The 25,644-nt window shown below is 35.2% G+C and overlaps 1 protein-coding gene across 1 annotated transcript; it reads left to right on the top strand.

Moving 5' to 3' along the window:
- The first annotated feature begins 782 nt into the window (after window positions 1-782).
- On the top strand, window positions 783-22,064 carry ZSWIM2 (zinc finger SWIM-type containing 2). Its single transcript, XM_086371364.1, has 8 exons — window positions 783-2,298; window positions 3,663-3,703; window positions 9,910-10,120; window positions 11,613-11,864; window positions 14,820-14,904; window positions 15,848-15,960; window positions 20,203-20,356; window positions 21,144-22,064. The coding sequence occupies exons 3-8, from the start codon at window positions 9,993-9,995 to the stop codon at window positions 21,951-21,953; spliced, it is 1,542 nt and encodes a 513-aa protein (XP_086227490.1). The 5' UTR covers window positions 783-2,298; window positions 3,663-3,703; window positions 9,910-9,992; the 3' UTR covers window positions 21,954-22,064.
- The last annotated feature ends 3,580 nt before the right edge of the window (window positions 22,065-25,644 follow it).

Here is a 25,644-nt window from a genome sequence, read left to right as displayed (position 1 = left end):
ACCGAGTTGTGAGTTCCTTCCATGATAAAATAGGACAAATATCCCTCATTTTTATGTTACTGGGCCACAACTGGTCATTTCTTGATTTCACTTTTAAAGACAGATTCCAGTAATATGGCTTCTTCACTTGACTCATACTTTATTGCTGTCCTACTGAACGCAGTAACAAAGCTCAAAGACAATTTGAACTATCCGGTGAACATTACATACCTTATTCCTTAAGTAGGTATTTGTAAGTTTAGAGGGCATAGAGGCAATGGATTCTGCACCCACCCCTGCCGCCCAACACCCATCCCTACCCAAACATGCAGTATAAACATGCTGAGCACAACACCATCACATACATCCCTACTTAAAGAGTCTAGCTTCCAGGTTAGAATGCTGTGTTCCACATCATTGATCTTCCCCCAGCGATTAATTCTGATTATGCACCTAGTGAGCAATTGGGAAATGTTTGTGGAACGTCTTTCGGATAAAAACAGTGAATCATTAAGAGATAATTTTAGCATCCAGAGACCTAACTGTAACCGGGTTGTGCGACTGTCCTAACAAAGAATTCACGAGCCCCGCCTGTGAGGAACCAGCAGAAGGAACGCGAGAGATTAGACAGCGATGTCTTCGACCGCCAGCGTTGGGGATTAGAAACATTCCGCGGTCAAGATTGTTGCTTCTGGATGGAGTGGAGGCGGGTGTGATCTCTCAAAGCCACACGTCAGCGCAAGGCACGCCGGGATACCGGGGAGCCCGAATACCGTCACCATGCAACCGACAGGCACGCGGTTGTCATGGAGACCGGCTGGCGACTCCGACAGCCTGGCTGAACTGCTGCCTTCGCCCTAACCCGGGCAAGATGCTTCGCGGGGGCTGTAAAGCCTCTGAGAGGCGAAAACACTTGATAGACCGCCTCAGCTGGCAACAAGACCAAGCGCTGAGTAGCAGCATCTACCTCCTCCGAGAGATGGGCCCCACCGCCTTTTTGCTGAGAGAGGAGGAACCGGAAAACAGGGATTTCAGAGTAACTACCGCCCCCAGCTCGCCTCGGCTTCCAGCCAGGCGGACCCGCCCAGTCCCCCCAGACCCACCTTGTATGTAGCTAGTCGCTGCCGAACCTCACCCGCGAGTGTTCCAGACTTTAAAGACGTGCGCATTGCCGAGCAAAATAGCATTTGTCAGAAAAGTTACGTTATTGAAGGTTAAGGCTCCAAATCGTATCCAGCTCTTCTAAGATGATGCCCCTTGATCTTCGGGCTTGAAAACACAGCAGGTTTTATTTGAGTATATGGTTTGCTTTTACGTAAATTCTTGGATCCATTAGCAGTCACTAGCCTTGTAACGCAGATGAAATGAAAATCGTCCAATCTGTTTACAAGCCGTATATATCTGCTGGATAAATAAAATTGGATTTTCTTTACTTTTTTGTCTCTCGGAAGCTATAACGAGACACTTTTAAAGTGTGGATTAAATGGCGATTCCTTTGACAGTTCTTGATGAATAAAAATTCTTTTTAATTTTGCTGAACAGGTATTTAATTTTCACATATCCTGCTCTCATCAGTCAAAAATCAGCCACCTCTCTACCTCTCAGAAGTTAACCTGGAATCTTTTAATTTAATGTTATTAAATTAAGTTTATTTATTTTAATTTATTTTATTTTAAATTAATGTAAATTTATTTTAATGATAAATTTAATTATTAAGTTAATGTCATGCGTAAGATAACCTATGCTTATCTCAGACGTCCTTTCCCCACTTTACAACACTTAGGGCATTTAATAAATAGTTTAAGCCAGTATAGACTTAGTGAGTAAAATTAAATACAGTCACTAATTGAAATATATGCACAAAACAAAAACCCGGAAAGTACTCCATTATTAAAAGCCTTTAGCTACACTGCAAAGTAGAATTTCCTTTCAGTTAAAATTCTATAGATTTTTCTTTCAAGCTTTTAAAATTAGATTTCTTTTCACTTGCCTAAACATAGGACTCTTAAAAACAATCTTAGCTGACAATACAATTTGTTGAGCAAGGCAAAGAACATGGAAGTGGAAAATTAGACTGGTGTCAAGAATTACGATGTCCCAAGTAGGCTGTATTTAGCCTTTTGGAGTCACCTGAACTATGAGCTGAAATCTCTGTTAATCCAGTTATTAACTTAATTTTACTCTATAATCTAAAATTTGACTTGAGGGTTTTTCTTTTTAAGTATGCATTTTTCTTTTGAAGGTTTCTCTGGGAAATCCTCATGTTTGTAATTGTTCCACATTTCTGAAAGGAGGGGAACTTTGTAAGCACATATGCTGGTAAGTGATGTTGTAATGAAGCTCTTCCACAAAGAAACATCTTGTTTTATTACATATTTTGCCTTTTTCATGGTTTGAGTTCCGTGAGATTAAAGAAATTTGGTGTTGAGAAAATATAAAGGTAAAATGATCATAGCTTGTCAATATAGTCAATATAGTTTGGGGCATTTTATTTCAACCCAAAAATTAAGTAAGATTTAAATTGAGAAACATACTACCACCTCTACATGTTTGTAATGTTATTGTTTTTAATAAGAAAAAAAATCAATGTTTAGATTTTTATTATGTACAAAGGTGAAATCTAACAATAAATCTCCTTGATTCACGTCAGTGATGATAATTACCTAGTTCATTATGATTGTTAAAAATTTTATTACATTCCTTTTCAGTAACCATTTGACTATGAATTTTCAAAACTGAAGTAGGACTCTACTTTAGATTACTTATGTCAAATCTAGAATTTTTCCTCTAGAGTCAGAACCTGTTTGTAGGGGATCCCAGAAATGAAAAACAAAAAAAACTCCCTCCACCTATGGACCTTTCAAAGCTTGCAATTTGGTTTTATTATTTTACATAAAATAGATTTTTTCCATTTTTATTTTATACCAGTTTCCTTAGGGCAAGGGTGTTCAGTTCTGATTTTTATGTAATGTAACATTTTTTGCAGTATATTAACCATAAATTTCGTGGAAATATAATCCAAGTATTTAATATACTAATGTATATTTAATATATTTAAGTAAGAATTTAAAATATGCTTCCCACTTTTTTAAGAGTCATATTCCATTTTAGTTGATAATATTTGAAAGTATTTTTCTGTCATACATTAAAAGTGATATGTATAGGAAAACAGGAATTATCTAGAAAATTCCTCCATTTCCAGGAGTAGGAAGCTTCTGTGTTAGTTGCTTAGTTGTATCCGATTTGTGACCCCATGCACTGTAGCCCACCAGGCTCCTCTGTCCATGAGATTCTCCAGTCAAGAATACTGGAGTGGGTTGCCATTTCCTACTCCAAGGAAGCTTCCAAGGCAGTTTAAAAGGAGTGCTGTGAATACTTAGATTCCCTCACTAACCTTTCTTTGTGAACTACTCTATGTCATAAAGAAATATATGGACTCTCTCTGACAAATCTCTTTATTGCAAATGCCTTTTGTTTCCATGGATCATGTGTTTTTCACATACTTATTTGAAAACATAAATTTAATGTCTTGTAACAGAAAATGATGAGAATTTTATATTTATACCTAATGTGTTCAGCAATGTAAATTCTGTAATGCCATTCCTATTCTAAAATTAGTAATACCTTTTGAGGTTATGTCAAAAATAAATGTTTAATTTTGGTTTTCTACTTTTGGATATTAGGGTCTTGTTGAAAAAATTCAGGCTCCCAAGGAATCATGAATGTAAGTTATGTTTGTGTGTGTGTTTTTACTAATTTAAAGTTAACAAATTAAAAAATTTTTTATTTAGACATATTCTAAATTTAGGCAGTTATTTTTCTAGGTGATCTGACAGCTGTCTGTAATGCAGTTTGTTACATTTAAGACAATTGGAACATTTTTATATATAACAAAAAAATGTAACTTTATATGACATTTCAAATTAAAAAGCACTTAATAATAAATGAGATGAAATAATTGCCAGATTTTCAGTAGACTTTCCCTATGTATTCTAAGCAAGAGTTCAGAGTAGTTTCTTTATCTAATTTTATTTTAATTGTGAGAAAAATAACAAATTGTTCAGATCCCACAAATACACAGTTGACATGATACATAATTTTTTAAAAAATATTTACTGACAAGTTTTATGCAAAAATGTATGTTTTTTAGAGTAAAATAATTCTAATGTAAGTAAACTTAGTAAATTGAGTTTAAAGTCAGGCATATGAAAATTTTTATAATTTTCAACTTAAAAATAAATTCTAGAATCCTCAAAAATAAAAAAGAAAGAAAAATAATTCTATTACAGGTTAATTAGATTTGTACATTTTACAATAAAGATTCTGTCATTATCAAAGTGTTTCCTGCAAAGATTTATCTAACCTATACTAGATTAATCCAAAAACTACACAGGCATTTTTAAATTTATTAATAAATGTCTATAATATTCATTAAAATTAAAATAATAATTAGTTTTTTTTCCAATTCAGGGTATAGATTCTATTTAGGCAAGTTCATTCCCCTCAAACTATTTTATAAGCACAATAACAGTAGACATTTATAAGTTCTAATAGACAATAAATTAATATTAGTGTTTCACAGGCATTTTTCCTTTATATTCTTCTCTCCACATACACATTCCCTGGTGGCTCAGCAGTAAAAGAAACTGCCAGCAATTTAGGAGACCACCTGCCAAGCAGGAGACATAGATTTGATTCATGGGCCTGGAAATTGCATTTCCTGGAGAAGGAAATGGCAACCCACTCCAGTATTCTTGCCTGGAAATCCCATGGATAGAGGAGCCTGGCGAACTACAGTCCATGGAGCCACAAAAGAGTTGGACACAACTTAGCAACCAAACCATCGCCACCACATATTTTCTTAGAAATGTCTCACATTTCCTGTTTCCCCTTGTTACCTCTGTAAATGTGATTTCTGCATCTCATCAGGAAACCCGTATTTCCACCTGCCTTCTGAGGAGCGCAGTTTTGGTGGTCCCACGGGCATTTTGAGTACTCAGTTCCCCCATATGTGTTCCCCTGTCCTATTCTCCAACTCACATACTGACTTTCCCTTTTCTTAGTCTCAAAGCTAGAAGCTTTGGCATCCTTGGTTTTTCATTTCTCATCCTCTTCTCTGGTACAAATCCTGTTTATGTTACATCGTCCCTACTTCTCAACTGTGCTCTCACCTCTCCTCCTTCTCACTTTCGGCCAGACTTCATCAGCCGTTAGTACTATTCTCAGTGGCCTCCTTGTTTCCAGCACCTGCACTTTGTTGCTGGCTCCTTCACATTGTAGACAAAAGGTTCTTTCTGAAATGTCACTTACTCTTCACTTCATCCTCTCCCAGTCCTTCTTACACAATGATTGATTGTATGAGTTCATGCATATTGTTTTCTTCTCTATTTCTCTGTTCTGCTTGAAGTTAAATGTTCACATCCTCTACACTATTTTTTATATCATGTCACAAGCTTCTATACTACACTGCCCGTTAGAAATATAATGTGAAGCACATGTATAATTTTCTAGTAAACATATTATAAAAAGTAAAAAGAAATAGGAAAATTAGTCTTAATAATATATTTTATTTTAACCCAATACATAAAAATGTCAGCATGTAATCAATATAAAAATTATGAAATAGTGTCTTTTACACTTACAGTACATCTCAACTCAGACACTGAATTGAGTGTATTTTCATTAGAAATGCTTGATCTGCATTTAGACATCATAAAATATTCAGTTGAAAAATAGATTTAGATAACACATAAATTGTTATACTTCTAAATTTCCAAAAACTATAGATTATTGGTCTTCCATTTAAATTTAAATAAAACAACATTTAAAAGTCAATTTTTCAGTCACACTATCCATACTTCAAGTGCTCAGTAACCAATGGCTATTGTATTGGACAGTACAACTCTACCCAATTATATTCAACAAATATTTATTGTACTGCATTTTAGTTGAGAGCTCTGCTAGGTTATTTTTTAATAAATTGAATCAGATGAATTGCCAATATTTTTTCATCTATGAAAATAGTAATTTCATATGGATAAATCTAATATTTTGTATCATATTATCCTTTGTGTTCTTGAAGGCAGAAATCATGTCATTCTTTTTATTTACAAGTATCCCTGTAGTAGGAAAGTTTGTAAATGCTTACATGTGATCCTATATATGAATTTTAAAAAATTATGTTTCCTACTAAAAGTATTTTATATAATATTTAAAAGATATTTTAGCTACTCAACATTGAGAGAATCCTTTGTGTACAAATATTCAAAGAAAGTATGTCTCAATAATGTTGAAATTTATCATTTAAATGAAAGTTCGAACAAACATGCATGAAAATTAAAGTAATCCAAAGAAAGCTATAAACAGCTATTCATTAATATTATGTAAAGTATATAAATGTAGAGAAGAAGGTTATTAATAATGAAGTAGAAACATTTTGAACATCATTCATAGATGTTCATAGATTCATAGATTCTTTTCTAAAACAAATCTGGAAACAATTATTAGTGTTGCATTCCAGAAACCTGAGACTTACTTTTATTTTTGAAGACCTACAAAGATGGTTGAACAAGGAAATGGCAACCTATTCCAGTATCTTTGACTAAAAAATTCCATGGACAGAGCAGCCTGGTTGGGCACAAAGAGTCAGACACGACTTGTGAACTGAGCACAAAGATGGTTACATAGGAATTTTTCATAAAAATATCAGTTTTTGAACACTGAATATTTTTCCCATCACCCCACAAATATTTCCCAGCAAAACCTAGCTTTATTACCTAATGAGTTTTTTCTAAATGCAATGTCTAGTAAATCCCATCTATTCCTTTTTTCAGTTAAATATTTATGGATAAAATAAAAACCACACTTAACGAAAAAATTTTTAATTCCAACCACAAAGATATAATAAATATTTATTTTCTATTTTTTTTGAATTTGTATTTACAGAAAATAAATGTAAATGTGGGAATTCTGTATTCTGCTTTTATCACACACTGTTACTTTATAAACACTTTCAATGCTATGTAGTCTCTCCAAGTTGTCAGTGAATGTTAAATGAATTATGATATACTCAGAGTATTATAGTCATAATTTATTTAACGTTCTCCTGTTTGGCATTTATTTCTAAATACCCGTTATATTCTTTTTTATCATGACTCATTTCTATTGATTTTTTAATTAATTTTTATTGGAGTATAGTTGTTCCTGTTATATTCCTTGTATATGAAACTTATTCTTCTCTCAGTTATTTCTTTAGCCTAAATCATTAATTGGATCTTGGAGTAAAAGTACTATTGTTTTTATTTAGATATAATTGACATAAAACATTATATAAATTTCAGATGTACGGCATAATGATTCATTGTATATGTATATTGCAAAATGATTACAAAACCACACAATTATAACTTTTTTCTTGTAATGAATATTTTTAAGATTTTTCTCTTAGCAACTTTCAAATACGCAACACAGTACTATTAACTGTACTATTAACTGTAGTCACCATGCTGTGCATTATGCTCCCATGGCTAATTTATTTTACAAATGGAAGTTTGCACATTTTGACCACCTTCAGCCATTTCTCTTACCTCCTAGCCACCCTCCTACACACCTACACACCTTCAGGCAACCATCAATCTGTTCTCCATATCCGTGAGTTTGAGGGTTTTTCCTTTTGTAAGTATTACTATTTTATGTCTGTCACCCGTAAGTATTGCTTTATAGCAGTACTTTTGCTGATTTATGACTTCAGCATATATCAGTTTTCTGCCAGTTTTGCTTTTTGGATTCATGCTTTAGTCATATTTAACATACTACATATATTTAACAGCATATTTTAAGTCTCCAAAGTAAATAAAGATACATGGAAAATTTTGAAAAACTGAGATATTTCTATAATACTAGGAAAAAAGACTAAGTCACACAAAGTAGGAAAAGATACAAAGTTCATAGTAATCTATTCATTCCCAGAAAATTAAGAAAATAGTTTTCATTATTTCATACATCTGACATACCTTTAGAATCTAAAATGCCCTGATATAATATAGGGCAAATGAAACATAGCCCTTTATTTATTTATTACCTTTTATTTAGGTTTTATTCTATATCTGTGACTCATTTTGATTTTAACCCACTTTTCCTTGATATTGATGAAATTGAATATCTTCTATTGACTTATTTGTACTACATGTGTAAATAGTACTTTGGCTGTTTATTTATTGGAGTAAAACTACAAGCTCTTCCTAAATATAAGGTTTACCCTTCTTTGCAAATGTTTTCCTAATGACATAATTCTTTTTCATATGGTTTTATTAAGTTTTGTCACATATATGTAGGTTTTTGTGTTACTAAATCTTACTATTTTTATTTTTTGTGTGTATTGTTTTGATACTTTGAAAGTTGTCCTTCCATAGTATTTTAGAGATTTTTTTTCTGCTAGCTTTTTCATTTTATTTTTATTTTTCCTTATGGCATCCATATGTAGCTGTATTGGTATAAATTGGAGATTGGTTTTTTTAAATTAGTTTAATTTTCTCCATATTTTTACCTAGTTATCTCAGTAACAGCTAATAAATAGTGCTTCTTTTCAACCTTTCTTCATAATTTTTATTCTTTAGTGAGTTTTGTATATACTTTCTTGTTTTTATAATAGATTGTGATATCTGATAACGTTAACTGTCTTACTCTTCCCTGTTATTAAAGAGGATTCTTTCATAGTCTCTTACATCAATTTTTCCAAATTAATTTCAGAAGAGTTTGTTTCTCCCTTTTATTCTCTGATTCATGTTGTACCACAGAGAATATTTTGTAGCCAGCTTGTCTTACGAAATTTTATGATTCAATATTTCTGCTACTGTGGAGAAATCTTTTGTTCTTCATTTTCCTCCTCATTTTTTAGGGAGCAGATGTTGCTCTGTCTCTGTGACAAATAGCCCTCATCCTCCAAAGTAATGGTTAATTAAATATGATACCCTCCCACATTCCACCTGCCACCCTACCTTAGACAAGGAACAGAGTATAGTCAAATGTAACCGTGATGTTTTCAGTATTTTTAGTGTGTAAGTGGTAATTTTTTTAGGGGAAAATGAAGCTTTTCATTATCTTGCAAGTGATTTTTAATCTATGTGTATTAAAGAATGTATAAAATGACTAGAACTCAGGGGGGCCAATAACAGCTGGCATTTTAATGATGGCATGTAAGGAGAGAGGAAGAGAAAAGAACATGGGAATGGGCCAGAGGAAAAAAGGAATCTGGGATGCCTTGAGCTAAAACTACATGCACCGAGAGCGCCAAGTTGGACAGCAGGATGCAGAAAACTCAGAATTCAGAAACTGCACATCCCAGGCTGTAGATAATACATTCCTCATAGGTTGTCCCCAGGAATACTGACCAAAGCTGTGAAGGGTGTGGCTACCAAGATGCTCCTGTAGGGGCGTAAAACTGGGAAAGGAAAATAGGCACAGTGGAGTCTTGCTCTCTCATTGTCTATTTACTCATCTAACAAATGTTAATTACACTAACTACTCAAGTATCTCTTCCCCTTTCTGAATTTGCACCCATTTCTTTTCATACTCTTGTATGTTGATAAAGTATTCATTTTTGAATAAGAGATAAACATGTAAGAGATGATTACAGCACCAATCCAAGGATGAACACTGTCATATAATTAATCTGAAATGTTTATAAGGTACTGGTTGTACCAACTCTTTACAGTAACAAGAAGATAAGAGATAACTTCCATTATTTTTATAAATAACTCTTTTCTGACCTTTTGGCTCTGAAAGGAATACAAAAATAGTAAATGTCAGTGTAATAATTCAACCAAGTCTGTCTTTCTGATATTTGGAATAAAACATGCTAACTTTCAGCCTAAGTTGTTTCTGTATCTCCAATTTGCCATCAAATTTTAATACTTTGGAATTTATCACTAGCTGCTTTGCAGTTAGGTCTTGTGGAAAGAGAAATCAACGGTTTGCTTCAGGGAATACATCGAGTTCAAACTCCCCAACGAGAAATGAACAATGAAAATGCACAGACTGAAGAAGACGGTTACATTAAACAGAAGGAGATTGGTTCAGATGATATCTGCTCTATTTGTCAAGAAGTACTTTTAGAGAAAAAGCTTCCTGTCACCTTTTGCAGGTGATATGAGTTTTCCTTAGATTCTACAAACTTATGAAAAAATTCTAATTTAATGTGTTTATAATATATTGTTATGAAACATGTTGACAGAAAAATAATACATATTTAAGCAATCATATTTAATTGGCCTTTTATTTCCTAACATATCTGTTTAAAGAGGTCCTGTTCTTACTCTAAATATTTCTGGCTACATTTAAAGGGTGAAAATTAAAAAATAAATTCTACTTTATTTCCCTTTTCACTTTAAGTAATTAAAGTAGATAATTTTCATGTTTTTGTTTTATACACATGAACAAATGCCATGGCTTATAAGCCACCTGTTAATGCAGGAGATGTGAGACGCAGGTTTGATCCCTGGGACCCAAAGATCCCCTGGAGGAACACGTGGCAGCCCACTCCAGTATTCTTGCCTGGAGAATCCCATGGACAGAGGAGCCTGGTGGGCTACAGTCCATGGGGTTGCAAAGAGTCGGACATGACTGAAATGGCTTAGCATGAACAAATGCCATTGCTTAGAGTGGTTACAAAAAGTTTTCTGAAAGTAATGATTATTTTACTTTAAAATGATAAAAAAAATTCTCTTCAGCTTTTCTAAATTTTATCTTTAAACCTAAATAATTCAAAATTCCACTTATACATAAATGCTTATTAAGAGTTTTGTATTCAACTATTCTTAAAGGCACTATAAAGTTGGACATGGAAAGTTTGAGCAACCACTTGGTATTTAACTTTTTAACTCTTTTTTCCTTGGTTATTTACTAAAATTTTCATCCACATTGTATTTTTTTACATAGCTGCTTCCTTTGCATATTTTGAAATTATTAACTATTTCCCCAAATATTATTTCTCTCAGCAGATATTAACTAGGTACTACCACATTCGTGTTAGTGTAATTTCTAGAAAAAAAGATGGCACCTCTGCTCTCAGTAACAATTTTTATTTAAAAATAATAATTATTATTATAATTTTCCTCTTTGCCAAGACTGTATTCATTCTCAATTTTAAAATGAAAAACATAATGATGCAAAATCTTTTACGGCCAATTTCATTGAAATGGGGAGCATTTTGTCTGGAATTCTGATATACTAAATTAAATATGATAAATTAGACTAGATAGATAAGATAGTATTTATGTGTGTGTGTGCTTAATTCCTCAGTTGCGTCCAGTTCCTCGTGACTCTGGACTATAGCTCACCAGACTCCTCTGTCCGTGGGATTTTTCAGGCAAGAATGATGGAGTGGGTTGCTATTTCCCCCTCCAGGGGATCTTCCTTACCCAGAGATCAAACCCGTGTCCCATGTCTCCTGAACTGCAGGTGGGTTCTTTACCACTGAGCCAGCAGGGAAGCCCCGTTTATGTCTGTAATCAGGCTATAAATGATCAGTTCCGAATCCATTTTTATGGGAAATAAAAATGGTAGCACAGAAAACTTATTTATGTAAATAAACTTTGTTGCATACAAATGGTAAACATGGATTTTATTTCTAACAGGTTTGGCTGTGGCAATAGTGTTCATATAAAATGTATGAAGATCTTAGCTAATTATCAGGATGTGCCATTGAACTCTTCCATGTTGAAATGTCCTCTGTGTAGGAAAGACTTTGGACCATTAAATCTTATTTTAGAGGAATTCAAAAACTCTAACAAACTGGTGACTGCAGCTGAGAAAGAACGATTAGACAAGCATCTTGGAATTCCTTGTAATAACTGTCAACAATTTCCACTTGAGGGGAAGTGTTACAAGTAAGTATCAGTTAGTAAAACTATAAGCTTGTAGTCTTTTTTTTTTTTTTATTTTAGAAAACTTTGAACATTAGAGTACTAGTCATTTAAACTTCTTTTCTTCCTTTATTTATTTATTTATTTATTTTGTTTTGCTTTGTTTGAGGGGTTGGGTTTTGTTTTGTCTTGTGTTTGTGTTTGCCCTATATAGGATTAGGCTGCCTATTCAGGATTTTCAGACTAGTGATCTGTGTACCTCATAGATGTATCCCTGTACCTCAGAAATTTCAGTTGTTTGTTTCCTTTCCTCACACAGAGTATTAACTTTGCATTCTGGTATAGACTGTGAGTTTGAAGTAGCATTCTTTCTTGGAAGCTCTGAACACAGGATTTATAATTTGGCTTAAATCAGTTTGCAAGCTCAGAGCCCTGCTACAGAGACCTCTCATCCCCTGTAATTTTCTTTGAACCACCTATGAAGTCATTGCCAAAAACTTCTAGGACTGAGCCAGAGGGATATTGACTAGATCAACTGAAGTTAATTTCCCCCCAACTCCAAACTGCAATGATGCATGTTTTGTTTTCTTTTACATCTCAAACCACCACAACAAGATACTTAGGAGAGAAGGAAATTTTCATTATTTTTAAGTAATCCTCAAACTTTCCCACAAGTCCCACAGTAAAATATCAATTAATTTCTATGCTTATAAAATTGTTCTTTCATAATTAAAATCTTAAAAGTTAAATGTATGTGAAGAAGAAAATATCTTGTTTCAACCTTTGTTAAAAATTTTCTAAAATGCAGTCTTCCTGAAATTACATTATGATGAGTCCAATTAATATATTTGTTAAACCCTCTCATAAAACTATAGACCTGTTTTTATCACCCCAACAGTTAATGATACCTCCCTCTTGGAACTGTTCTAATACTTTGTTTTCTCAGTGTGTCACATAAAAACAAATCATCCAGAGCACTGTTCGCAAAAGTCTTTATTGGAAAACAGCTAGCCTGAGAAAGCTCCAAAGGAGCCTTTTCACTTGAGGAAAAAGGGCAGAATTTTTATAAGGTTTAGCAGGAAGTGTTCAGACAGTTTCTGGAATGTTGGTTAAAGAAAATTCTAGAAAAAGGAAAGACTTGATATTTGGCACTAGCAGTCATCGTTTTGGCAATCTGAATTTTTTCAGGAGGGGTGAGTAAGAAGAATAAGGGACTAAGATAACGCCTGGAAAAGTACGTTGGGAGAAATAGCTCAGGTGGGGAATAAGGACAGGCGAATGTCACAGTGTAAAATTTTCAGCCTTTATAGTGATGTGTTCCTCAGATGGTTAACGTGTGAGTGGCTTTGGTAAATTATCTTGTTTTTGTTAATGACAGTGTTCTCTGTCCCTCTGACTGCACTTTCTGTCCCCGTGGGTAATTCTTCCTACTACCCTTCAATCTAGGCATTTTCCACTGTTCAGCTCCTTGCCTGCTGTTCCACACTCTCAGAATAACTTCTTCTATATGAATTTGGTTCACAATTATTCACATCCATATCAATTTTCTTTTACAAATTAAAGAATGCACTATTCCACTCCCTCAAATACTAAGATTTCAGGCATTACCCTGAAAGAACTATTTCCAGTGGTTTAGTAATGGTTTGAATAAGAGGCAAGATAAACTATAAAGCTTTTCAGTTCTTTCTTCATTAAAGTTTATAATATAGCTATTAATACTTATTATCTTTTAATTTCAAAAATATCATATATATATCAATACAGAGATGCTTAACTTTTCCTAGCTCAGCATAATCTTATGTATTGAATAAGTTACACCATTGCTCAGATGTTATTAAGAATCTTTCTTGTGTATATAAATTAATGAATAAATTAATACTTGCTGTTTCTAAGATATCTGAAGGATATATTTTCCCAAATTTCTCTTGGAAATAATCTTTGACAACTTGAGTAAGAAAATAACATTATTATATTGCTTGAAATGTTATTTTGTGGTGAATATTGTGGCAAGTAAATTAGAACTCTCTGCTTGTGCCAAAATTTTATTTAAGTAACATATGTTTAGATTGAATTTGGCTGAAAATGAAAATTTTTATCATATCAATAGTTTTTCAAATTTTTTTATACATATAGGTTTTTCCATTTTGTGAGGGAAGAGAGGGAATATAATACAATTCTGTTTTCAAGAATCTTTCTACTAAGTATAACTCTAGCGTTCAGGAAATCGTAGGGAAACACTGGGTAATCAAATGATAGAATATCTAATAGGCTGTTGGACCTAAGGAACTTAGAGAAAGAGGTAGATTCAGGATAAGGTATTCCAGGAAGACATCATGGTGAGGTGGGGGGTGGTAGGCAAAATAATACCTTCCCCAATATATCCACATCTTCATGCCCAGAACCTGTATGTTAGGTTACATGTTGTAGGAGAATTAAGGTTTGGTGAAATTCAGACTGCCTGACCTTGAAAAAAGGAGATGATCCTGCACTGCCTGGTCTCAGTGTATAATCACAAGGGTTCTTAAAAGTGGAAGAGGGTGGCAAAGAAGACAATCGAAAGGGATACATGACTATGAAGGAAGGCACAGAGAGATACTGCATTGCTTGCTTTGAGGAGGAAAGGGACACAAACTAAGCTAAGGAAGGTGGGAAGCCTCTAGAAGAGAGGACAGAAAAGCAGATCTCCCCTATAGCCTCCAAAAAGGAATGCAACTTTTGTGGACCCCTTGATTTGAAACCCATTGAGACCCATGTCCAACTTCCAACCTACAAAACTGTAAGATAATATAGTGTTGTTTAAGCTGCTAAATTTGTAATTTGTTACAGTAGCAGCAGGGAACTAATATAGGTGAGACTTAAGATGGGCCTTGTCATTATCTGCATAGTTCCCAGGAAATCTTGACCAGAGTTTTTCACCAAAAACCATCAAAATAACTGGATTTTTTTTTTCCTGTATGTTTTGGTGTTTTGCATTTTTAGGTGTACCAAATGTATAGAATATCACTTATGCCAGGATTGTTTTGATAGCTGCTGCCATCTTTCTCACTCATTTATGTTTCGTGAGGTACAGTATCCTTCTTGAATTTCATATAGTGTTTGTATTTGTCCCATTGTAAATCTAAGTAAAATCTAAGAATAGATAACACTCTGGAATAGAGCTGACTATGTCTGAATAAAAACCAAAGACCAAGATTTTTTGGATAACTTTTTCATAAGGTTTTCTAGGCGATTGGTTCTTACATCAGTAATTTATAAAATTCAACACAATAACAAATATGTGATGATATCGTATATAAGGACAGAAATTAATGGCCATCAAGCTTGAAAATTCATTTTGAAAAAAAAGATCTCAACACACCGAATGACTTATTACTAACGATGATTTATGGTTTTAAAATGTCTTACATCACTTGAATTTAACAAGTAAATAAGTGTCTCCTGGTTCTGAACTTACTACACAAGATAAAACATCCACAATTACCATTATTGATTAATAGATTAAAATTTTACCTTTAAAAGTAATGTTAGAGTAGCTGTGCAACAGTGTATAAGAATGACTGCTGCTGCTGCTGCTAAGTCGCTTCAGTCATGTCCAACTCTGTGCATCCCCATAGACGGCAGCCCACCAGGCTCCCCCGTCCCTGGGATTCTCCAGGCAAGAACACTGGAGTGGGTTGCCATTTCCTTCTCCAATGCATGAAAGTGAAAAGTGAAAGTGAAGTCGCTCAGTCGTGTCCGACTCTTAGCGACCCCATAGACTGTAGCCCACCAGGCTCCCCCGTCCATGGGATTTTCCAGGCGAGAGTACTGGAGTGGTGTGCCATTGCCTTCTCCAATAAGAATGACTAATAATTTGCAATTTCTTTAATGTGTTACAAAGCTATATTTTAAAATGATGAGTCTTTATCTACATTATTATTTTACTGATATGCATCTTACTGATTTTAATGCACAAGGTAAAAGTTTCCACAAATTACCAAGTAACATTCACTTTTTATGTATTACAGAAGAGAAATCAAAAATGGAGATCGCTGGGGAAAAGGTCGGATAAAACTGTAAAATATGTCGATATTAAAGATGAGATAGAGGAAAAGATGCCACATTTTCAAGAAAAGCAAGAGTAAGATTCTCAGTGAAATTTGTATTTGGGAAAATATTTAAATTTTCAGTTTGAATAAGTTTTTATTCATTTTTTTATTCAATAAATATGTATTGATCAAATACTATTATGTACTAGATGATATAGTATTCAAGTGAAGAGCAAAGCTCTGGAGTCAGAATGCTTAAATCCAGTCCTGGTACAGCCACAGGTTGGCTATGCCACTTTGGGGCTAGTTATTTCACTCCTCCCTGCAACAGTTTTCTTTATCTTTAAAATGGGGACAGTTATAAAACCAGTCTTATAGACATTTTGTGCATGTGAAGTTAATACAGTAAATATTCAAATAATGCTGTCTACTATTATTAATATTAATTCTACCAAAGATTATATTAGGGATATAGTAGTTAGAATAGTTTCCTTAGTAATGATCATCAAAATAAATATAAAATTAAAACTGATAGGAGTTAATATAAAGAAAAAATACAGTTAGCTATGAGATTTGCTTTGAAGTAATCAGCCACTGGAACTTCCCAGGTGGCTCAGTGGTAAAGCACTCACCTGTCAATACAGGAGACGTGGGTTCAATCCCTGGGTCGCAAAAATCCCCTGGAGAAGGAAATGGCAACCCACTCCAGTATTCTTACTGGGAAATCCAATGAACAGAGGAGCCTGGCTGGCTACAGTCCATGGGGTTGCAAAGTCATCCTTGGCAAGTCTTTCTTTTCTTATTGCCCCTCTACTCCACCCCTATTGAAGAGTGTTGAAGGGATTGGTTGTATTTCAAAACCCTGACTCAGCCTCTTTACTAGAGGACAGTTTTTGTCATACTTACTAATGAAAGAAAATTAAACCTACTATGTATAATTACTATATTGCTATGCTATGCTATGCTAAATCACTTCAGTCATGTCCGACTCTGTGCGACCCCATAGACAGCAGCCCACCAGGCTCCCCCGTCCCTGGGATTCTCCAGGCAAGAACACTGGAGTGGGCTGCCATTTCCTTCTCCAGTGCATGAAAGTGAAAAGTGAAAGTGAAGTCGCTCAGTTGTGTCCAACTCTTAGCGACCCCATGGATTGCAGCCTCACAGGCTCCTCCGTCCATGGGATTTTCCAAGCAAGAGTACTGGAGTGGGGTGCTATTGCCTTCTCTGAATTACTATATTAGGTACACTATAAAACATTAACAAAGTTCATTTTAAAAGAATGGGATAAAATTGAAATATTTTTTAAAAGACAATTTCAATGAATTAACCAAACAAAAATTGTCCTTGTTCATTATATATGTAATATATATATATTTAAAATGTTATCCTATGTATATATATTTCTATCCTACATATATATATATGTGTGTGTATGTATATATATATATATATATAGTATGTCTATATCTAGATAGACAGATGATTGATAGATTTCTGTCCAACCCAGTAGACAGTAGATACCTAGCCCATGCCCTGTGGGTGCTCCACACACTTCAGAGACCATAGCTCTTATGGACTATAAAATGCTTTGTGGGTGTGAAATGAGCCTATACAAAGGCTCTCCATCTCCATTTTCCGTGGCCCTGGCTGGGTATCACACCTCAACCTATTAGAATGATAAATTGTATAACTAATGGTTTAAGAGATATTGTGGAGGTAGGCAAGAGAACATTAGGGATAGAAGGACGTTCTAGGCAGAGAAAATGGAATAAATAAAAGAGTTTCAAGATAAAAAACTGTTTCAGTTCAGTTCAGTTCAGTCACTCAGTCGCGTCCAACTCTCTGCGACCCCATGAATCGCAGCACGCCAGGCTTCCCTGTCCATCACCAACTCCCGGAGTTCACCCAGACTCACATCCATCGAGTCACTGATGCCATCCAGACATCTCATCCTCTGTCGTCCCCTTCTCCTCCTGCCCCCAATCCCTCCCAGCATCAGAGTCTTTTCCAATGAGTCAACTCTTCGCATGAGGTGGCCAAAGTACTGGAGTTTCAGCTTTAGCATCATTCCTTCCAAAGAAATCCTAGGGCTGATCTCCTTCAGAATGGACTGGTTGGATCTCCTTGCAGTCCAAAGGACTCTCAAGAGTCTTCTCCAACACCACAGTTCAAAAGCATCAATTCTTTGGCGCTCACCTTTCTTCACAGTCGAACTCTCAAATCCATACATGACCACTGGAAAAACCATAGCCTTGACTAGACGGACCTTTGTTGGCAAAGTAATGTCTCTGCTTTTCAATATGCTATCTAGGTTGGACATAACTTTCCTTCCAAGGAGTAAGCGTCTTTTAATTTCATGGCTACAGTCACCATCTGCAGTGATTTTGGAGCCCCCAAAAATAAAGTCTGACACTGTTTCCACTGTTTCCCCATCTATTTCCCATGAAGTGATGGGACCGGATGCCATGATCTTCATCTTCTGAATGTTGAGCTTTAAGCCAACTTTTTCACTCTCCACTTTCACTTTCATCAAGAGGCTTTTTAGTTCCACCTGAAATAATAGAAACACATAGTTTTTTTTTTTTTAGTTGATAATTAAGTGACCTTGGTAAAGGCAATTTTTGTAGTTTATCTGCAGAGTTAATGAGAAGTATATCTATAGAGTCATGAAAAGTATAAAGTTTTCTAAGAATAGATTTTAACTTTATTCTGAATAACCATTGAATAACAAGAATGCATCTAACCTTTAAACCAAGCTTTTGTTTTTAAATATTTATCTGTTTTATCAGCTGCTTGCAGCATCAAATTTACATTGCATAATCTAAATTATGTTTGTTGGTACTTTGGATACAAAAATGGGGTTGGTATCTTTACAGTACATTTACATGGTCTAACAGTACTGAAGTAGTAAGCATATGCCCCATGTGAAATGTTTCTTCATAGACTATGACCTACCAATTTATCATAGTAGCCTGAAATATTTAATATGGCCTACCATCCACCTTACTTCCTACCAGATGACAAAGTGAATTGGGTTGTATTTTTCTAAACACCAGCCTTTGTGTTAGCGCAGCTCATATATATGAAAGTATATAGTTTGCATCAAAATTCTGTTCTGGTTTCATTGATGTGAAAAAGCTCAACTCAAAAAATTCCAACTTAGTATTTTTGTTTGAAATGACTAAATTTTGTTCTTTATGAAGTTGATGTTGAAATTGGATGCATCTTGTTCAAGATCAAGACAATAGATTTTTTTTTTACTTTACAATATTGTATTGGTTTTGCCATATATCGAAATGAATCTGCCACAGGCATACACGTGTTCCCCATCCTGAACACTCCTCCCTCCTCCCTCCCCATACCATCCCTCTGGGTCGTCCCAGTGCACCAGCCCCAAGCATCCAGTATTGTGCATCGAACCTGAACTGGCGACTCGTTCCATATATGATATTATACATATTTCAATACCATTCTCCCAAATCATCCCACCCTCGCCCTCTCCTACAGAGTCCAAAAGACTGTTCTATGCATCAGTGTCTCTTTTGCTGTCTCGTATACAGGGTTATTGTTACCATCTTTCTAAATTCCATATATATGCATTAGTATACTGTATTGGTGTTTTTCTTTCTGGCTTACTTCACTCTGTATAATAGGCTCCAGTTTCATCCACCTCATTAGAACTGATTCAAATGTATTCTTTTTAATGGCTGAGTAATACTCCATTGTGTATATGTACCACAGCTTTCTTATCCATTCATCTGCTGATGGACATCTAGGTTGCTTCCATGTCCTGACTATTATAAACAGTGCTGCTATAAAACTCCTAGAGGAGAACATAGGCAAAACACTCTCCAACATACATCACAGCAGGATCCTCTAGGACCCACCTCCCAGAATATTGGAAATAAAAGCAAAAATAAACAAATGGGACCTAATTAAATTTAAAAGCTTCTGCACAACAAAGGAAACTATAAGCAAGGTGAAAAGACAGCCTTCAGAATTGGAGAAAATAATAGCAAATGAAGCAACTGATAAACAACTAATCTCAAAAATATACAAGCAACTCCTACAGCTCAATTCCAGAAAAATAAATGACCCAATCAAAAAATGGGCCAAAGAACTAAATAGACATTTCTCCAAAGAAGACATACAGATGGCTAACAAAGACAATAGATTTTTAAGCTTTATAATGCATGAGACTTATTATCTTCAGTTCTAAAAAGTATTGGGTTCAGTTGCATTATTTATATGGAGGTTATTACCTGTACTATTGATTGCTTCCTGATCTATAATCACATATGACCATTCATCTCTCTCTGCTTATTCTCACTTAGCCAAATTTATACACCAAAACACGTGGTAAAGTCACTGCCCCTCTTTCTGATCACAAAGAACAGTAAACTGCTTGCTCCAGGATACCAGTGTCGACTTTGTTTGAAGGCGTTTTGTCGTGGCCAACATATGAGACAGCTGCCGTGCACTCACAAGGTAGAAGTCACAGCATTTTAGTCTGACTTTCCCTGTAGGGCCAGCTTTCACAAATGGAATGGCAATTTAAGTCTCTCCTTATACTTTTTTAGTTGGATTATGAGCAGAGATGTTCAGATTGAACAGTGTGTGTAAAAAGCTATAGCAGAGACTATTGAGAAGGTGGTCTGCCTCCCAAGGATGGATTCCTATGAATTAGGATTCATTTCTGTATATACTACTGAGGAAACATAAAATGACACTTTAAGTTAAATACTTTTGTCTACTTTGGTTAATGATAAAAAGAAAAAGCTTAAAGAATATACTAACTTATGATTCTTCAGATGAAACAGAAATGCTTAATTTGACATAGTTTACTATTTCAATGGACTCACTGGAATCAAAGTTGCTGAATCACTATGTGGTGGTAACCAGGTTTTTTCTGAGATAAAGTTGTTTTAATAAACTTTTATGATTTATGATATGTCTTACCATCATCATATAAGTTTTCAACACAAGTTGGCTATGACATTTTTATTATTTAATAATATTCATTAGAAAGTAAGAGTGAAATGGTATCCATTGAGGGCTTTTCATTTTAATGTGGAAAATAGCAATCAGTCTATAACCAACTACATTTTTAAGAGAACTTCTTCAAAATATTTCCATAAAACATGATAAATTGTATTACCTTCCAAATTTATGAAAGTTTTAAAAGTAACACAGTAATGATATGGGAAAATGTGTATGAATACTATACATTATAAATAAGATATTGTATCTCTCATTAGCATAACTTTTTTTTAAGTTTCATAGGAAATGTATTGACAGTTGGTTACTCTACAAGTGCAATTCGTGCCCTATTGATGGACAAGTTATATATAACCCTTTAATTTGGAATGATAGAGCGGTGAATGGACATGTACATCATTCTGTTTCAAACACAGACGTCACTCATCTGCCAAAACAGGAAGAATCAGAACTTTTTATTCCTGGTACTGGATTAGTCTTAAAACAAAACAAACCTGGAATTTTACCTATCTTACCTCAATGTAATTCTGAAAAATTGAATACTCCTCAGAGTCCAAATGATACTTATCAGAATATAACAATAGACAATCTATATTCTATCAAACTAGATGATTCAAATTCAAGAAAATCAATCTATGAATGTAAAATTAACCAACATTTTCCCAGCTATCTCCAAGATTTACCCACTGGATCCTTTGGAAAAACATCATCTCAAACACTTTTTCCTTCTATTGATCACAAGAATATAATACATCTAACTGAAAGGAAAAACCCATGTATAAATAAAAAACACCACACTAATCAAAGCCAGAAGATGAACAAAAGTTGTAAAGGAACTAACCACAAATCAAAGAAGATTCTTGGTAATAAAGTAAGAGAGGACAACACGAGATCAAATACTTTGCTTCCAGATTTAAGTCTTATTGTCAGTTGGGGTACAACAAAACTTAGTTTGTCTAAAAGGTATAATAATTGTATGGGGAAGATTAGACCAAAATGTAGTCATTTATCCAGAAGGCCTGTATCTCACCCTTTAAATACAAAAAGTCCTGAGCTATCTTTAATATTGGAAGGTGTTCATTTATAAAAATTAATTTCTTAAAATCAGAAAATATTTGAATATCAAATGTAAAATTTTTGTAGAATGTAATAAATGCTATATACTCTTGACAAATAAATATAAAATTCTCTGCTATTATTTTGCCTACTTGTCTATGAATAATGGCCTATATATATATATATATACAAAATTCTCTGTTTTTATTTTGCCTATTGTTTATGAATAACAACCTAAGGAAATGGCCTCATTTCTTATAAGACTTAAAGCATCGATAAGTATGTTTCAAGGTCTTTTGAATTATAAATGATTTTTAGAAATTTTGTATATGACTTTACATTGATTAAATTAATTATTTTTAATTAAGGAAATAGATCTTCCTTGCATTGAGTTACTGTTTTCAAACATTGCATTTGATGACATGTAACATACAGGGATTCTTTCCAGTTATTTTTTACATTTTCTGAACTAATGATCACCACAACCCTATAGGAAAATCCAGATGGTGGTTTTCTTTTTTTATTTATTTTTTAATTGAAGGATAATTGCTTTACAATATTCAGTTGGTTTCTGCCAAACATCAACATGAATCAGCCATAGGAATATATGAATCAGCCTCCCTCTTGAACCTCCCTCAACTTCCCAATCCATCCCACCCCTCTGTTGTCACAGAGCCCCAGGTTGAGTTCCCTAAAACATAAGGAAAATCCCACTGGCTATCTGTTTCACATATGGTAATGTATATGTTTCCATGCTACTCTTTGCTCATCCTACCCTCTCCTTCCCACCCTGTGTCCAAAAGTCTGTTCTCTATGTCTGTCCTAAAAATTGGTTCATCAGTACCATCTTTCTCAGTTCGGTCACTCAGTCGTGTCTGACTCTTTGCGACCCCATGGACTGCAGCACGCCAGGCCTCCCTGTCCATCACCAACTCCCGGAGTTCACTCAGACTCACGTCCATCAAGTCGGTGATGACATCCAGCCATCGCATCCCCTGTCGTCCCCTTCTCCTCCTGCCCCCAGTCCTTCCCAGCATCAGGGTCTTTTCCAATGAGTCAACTCTTCGCATGAGGTGGCCAAAGTATTGGAGTTTCAGCTTCAGCATCAGACCTTCCAGTGAACACCCAGGACTTATCTTCTTTAGGATGGACTGGTTGGATCTCCTTGCAGTCCAAAGGACTCTCAAGAGTCTTCTCCAGCACCACAGTTCAAAAGCATCAATTCTAAAAACAAACAAACAAACAAACAAACAAAAAAGCATCAATTCTTCAGTGCTCAGCTTTCTTCACAGTCCAACTCTCATATTAATACATGACCACTGGAAAAACCATAGCATGACTAGACAGACCTTTGTTGACAAAATAATGTCTCTGATTTTCAATATGCTATTGAGGTTGGTCATAACTTTCCTTCCAAGGAGTAAGTGTCTTTTAATTTCATGGCTGCAATCACCATCTGCAGTGATTTTGGAGCCCCCCCAAAAATAAAGTCTGACACTGTTTCCACGGTTTTCCCATCTATTTCCCATGAAGTGATGGGACCATATGCCATGAGCTTAGTTTTCTGAATGTTGAGCTTTAAGCCAACTTTTTCACTCTCCTCTTCCACTTTCATCAAGAGGCTTTTCAGTTCCTTTTCACTTTCTGCCATAAGGGTGCTGTCATCTGCATATCTGAGGGTACTGATATTCTCCCAACAATGTTGATTCCATCTTGTGCTTCTTCCAACCAGCGTTTCTCATAATGTACTCTGCATATAAGTTAAATAAGGAGGGTGACAATATACAGCCTTGACATACTCCTTTTCCTATTTGGAACCAGTCTGTTGTTCCATGCTCAGTTCTAACTGTTGCTTCCTGACCTGCATACAGGTTTCTCAAGAGGCAGGTCAGGTGGTCTGGTATTCCCATTTCTTGAAGAATTTTCCACAGTTTATTGTGATCCACACAGTCAAAGGCTTTGGCGTAGTCAATAAAGCAGAAATAGATATTTTTCGGGAACTCTCTTGCCTTTTCTATGATCCAGCGGATGTTGGCAATTTGATCTCTGGTTCCTCTGCCTTTTCTAAACCCAGCTTGAACATTTGGAAGTTCACGGTTCACGTACTACTGAAGCCTGGCTTGGAGAATTTTGAGCATTACTTTACTAGCGTGTGAGATGAGTACAATTGTGCAGTAGTTTGAGCATTCTTTGGCATTGCCTTTCTTTGGAATTGGAATGAAAACTGACCTTTTCCAGTCCTGTGGCCATTGCTGAGTTTTCCAAATTTGCTGGTATATTGAGTGCAGCACTTTCACAGCATCATCTTTCAGGATTTGACATAGCTCAACTGGAATTCCATCACCTCCACTACATTTGTTTGTAGTGATGCTTTCTAAGGCCCATTTGACTTCACATTCCAGGATGTCTGGCTGAGAAGGGTGATCACACCATCGTGGTTATCTGGGTTGTGAATATCTTTTTTGTACAGTTCTTCTGTGTATTCTTGCCACCTGTTCTTAATATCTTCTCCTTCTGTTAAGTCCATTCCATTTCTGTCCTTTATTTGTTTTCCTCTTTCTGACTTACTTCACTCTGTATAATAGGCCATGTATAATAATTCATCCACCTCATTAGCACTGACTCAAATGCATTTCCTTTTGTTGCTGAGTACCATGAACAGTATGAAAAGGCAAAAAGATAGGACACTGAAAGATGAACTCCCCAGGTCGGTAGGTGCCCAATATGCTACTGGAGATGAGTGGAGAAATAACTCCAGAAAGAATGAAGGGATGGAGCCAAAGCAAAAACAACACCCATTTGTGGTTGTGACTGGTGATAGAAGCAAAGTCCGATGCTGTAAAGAGCAATATTGCATAGGAATCTGGAATGTTAGGTCCATGAATCAAGGCAAATTGGAAGTGCCAGTGAGATGACAAGAGTGAACGTCAACATTTTAGGAATCAATGAACTAAAATGGACTGGAATGGGTGAATTTAACTCAGATGACCATTATATCCACTACTGTGGGCAGGAATCCCTTACAAGAAATGGAGTAGCCATCATGGTCAACAAAAGAGTCCGAAATGCAGTACTTGGATGCAATCTCAAAAATGACAGAATGAACTCTGTTCATTTCCAAGGAAAACCGTTCAATATCGCATAATCCAAGTCTATGCCCCGACCAGTAATGCTGAAGAAGCTGAAGTTGAAAGGTTCTATGAAAACCTACAAGACCTTTTAGAACTAATATCCCAAAAAGTTGTCCTTTTCATTATAGGGGACTGGAATGCAAAAGTAGGAAGTCAAGAAACACCCGGAGTAACAGGCAAATTTGGCCTTGGGGTACAGAATGAAGCAGGGCAAAGACTAATAGAGTTTTGCCAAGAGAATGCACTGGTCATACCAAACACCCTCTTCCAACAACACAAGAGAAGACTCTACACATGGACATCACCAGATGGCCAACACCGAAATCAGATTGATTGTATTCTTTGCAGCCAAAGATGGAGAAGCTCTATAAAGTCAGGAACAACAAGACCAGGAACTGTCTGTGGCTCAGATCATGAACTCTCTATTGCCAAATTTACACTAAATTGAAGAAAATGGGGGAAACCACAAGACCATTCAAGAATAACCTAAATCAAATCCCTTACACAGTGGAAGTGAGAAATAGATTTAAGGGACTAGATCTAATAGACAGACTGCCTGATGAACTATGGATGGAGGTTCATGACATTGTA

Source organism: Bos grunniens, chromosome 2 (genome assembly GCF_055505025.1).
Source record: "Bos grunniens cultivar Pamir isolate PY7600 chromosome 2, Bosgru_T2T1.0, whole genome shotgun sequence".
NCBI lineage: Eukaryota > Metazoa > Chordata > Mammalia > Artiodactyla > Bovidae > Bos > Bos grunniens.
The sequence above is the reverse complement of the archived record's forward strand: the minus strand, read 5'-3'. Positions and strand labels throughout refer to the sequence as shown.

What these genes read in the sequence shown, in the direction of transcription:
- ZSWIM2 (XM_086371364.1), top strand. Translation starts at nt 9,993, where the DNA reads ATGAACAATGAAAATGCACAGACTGAAGAAGACGGTTACATTAAACAG. An exon ending in CTTCCTGTCACCTTTTGCAG is followed by an intron (nt 10,121 to 11,612) that starts GTGATATGAGTT and finishes TATTTCTAACAG; the next exon opens with GTTTGGCTGTGGCAATAGTG. An exon ending in ACTCATTTATGTTTCGTGAG is followed by an intron (nt 14,905 to 15,847) that starts GTACAGTATCCT and finishes TATGTATTACAG; the next exon opens with AAGAGAAATCAAAAATGGAG.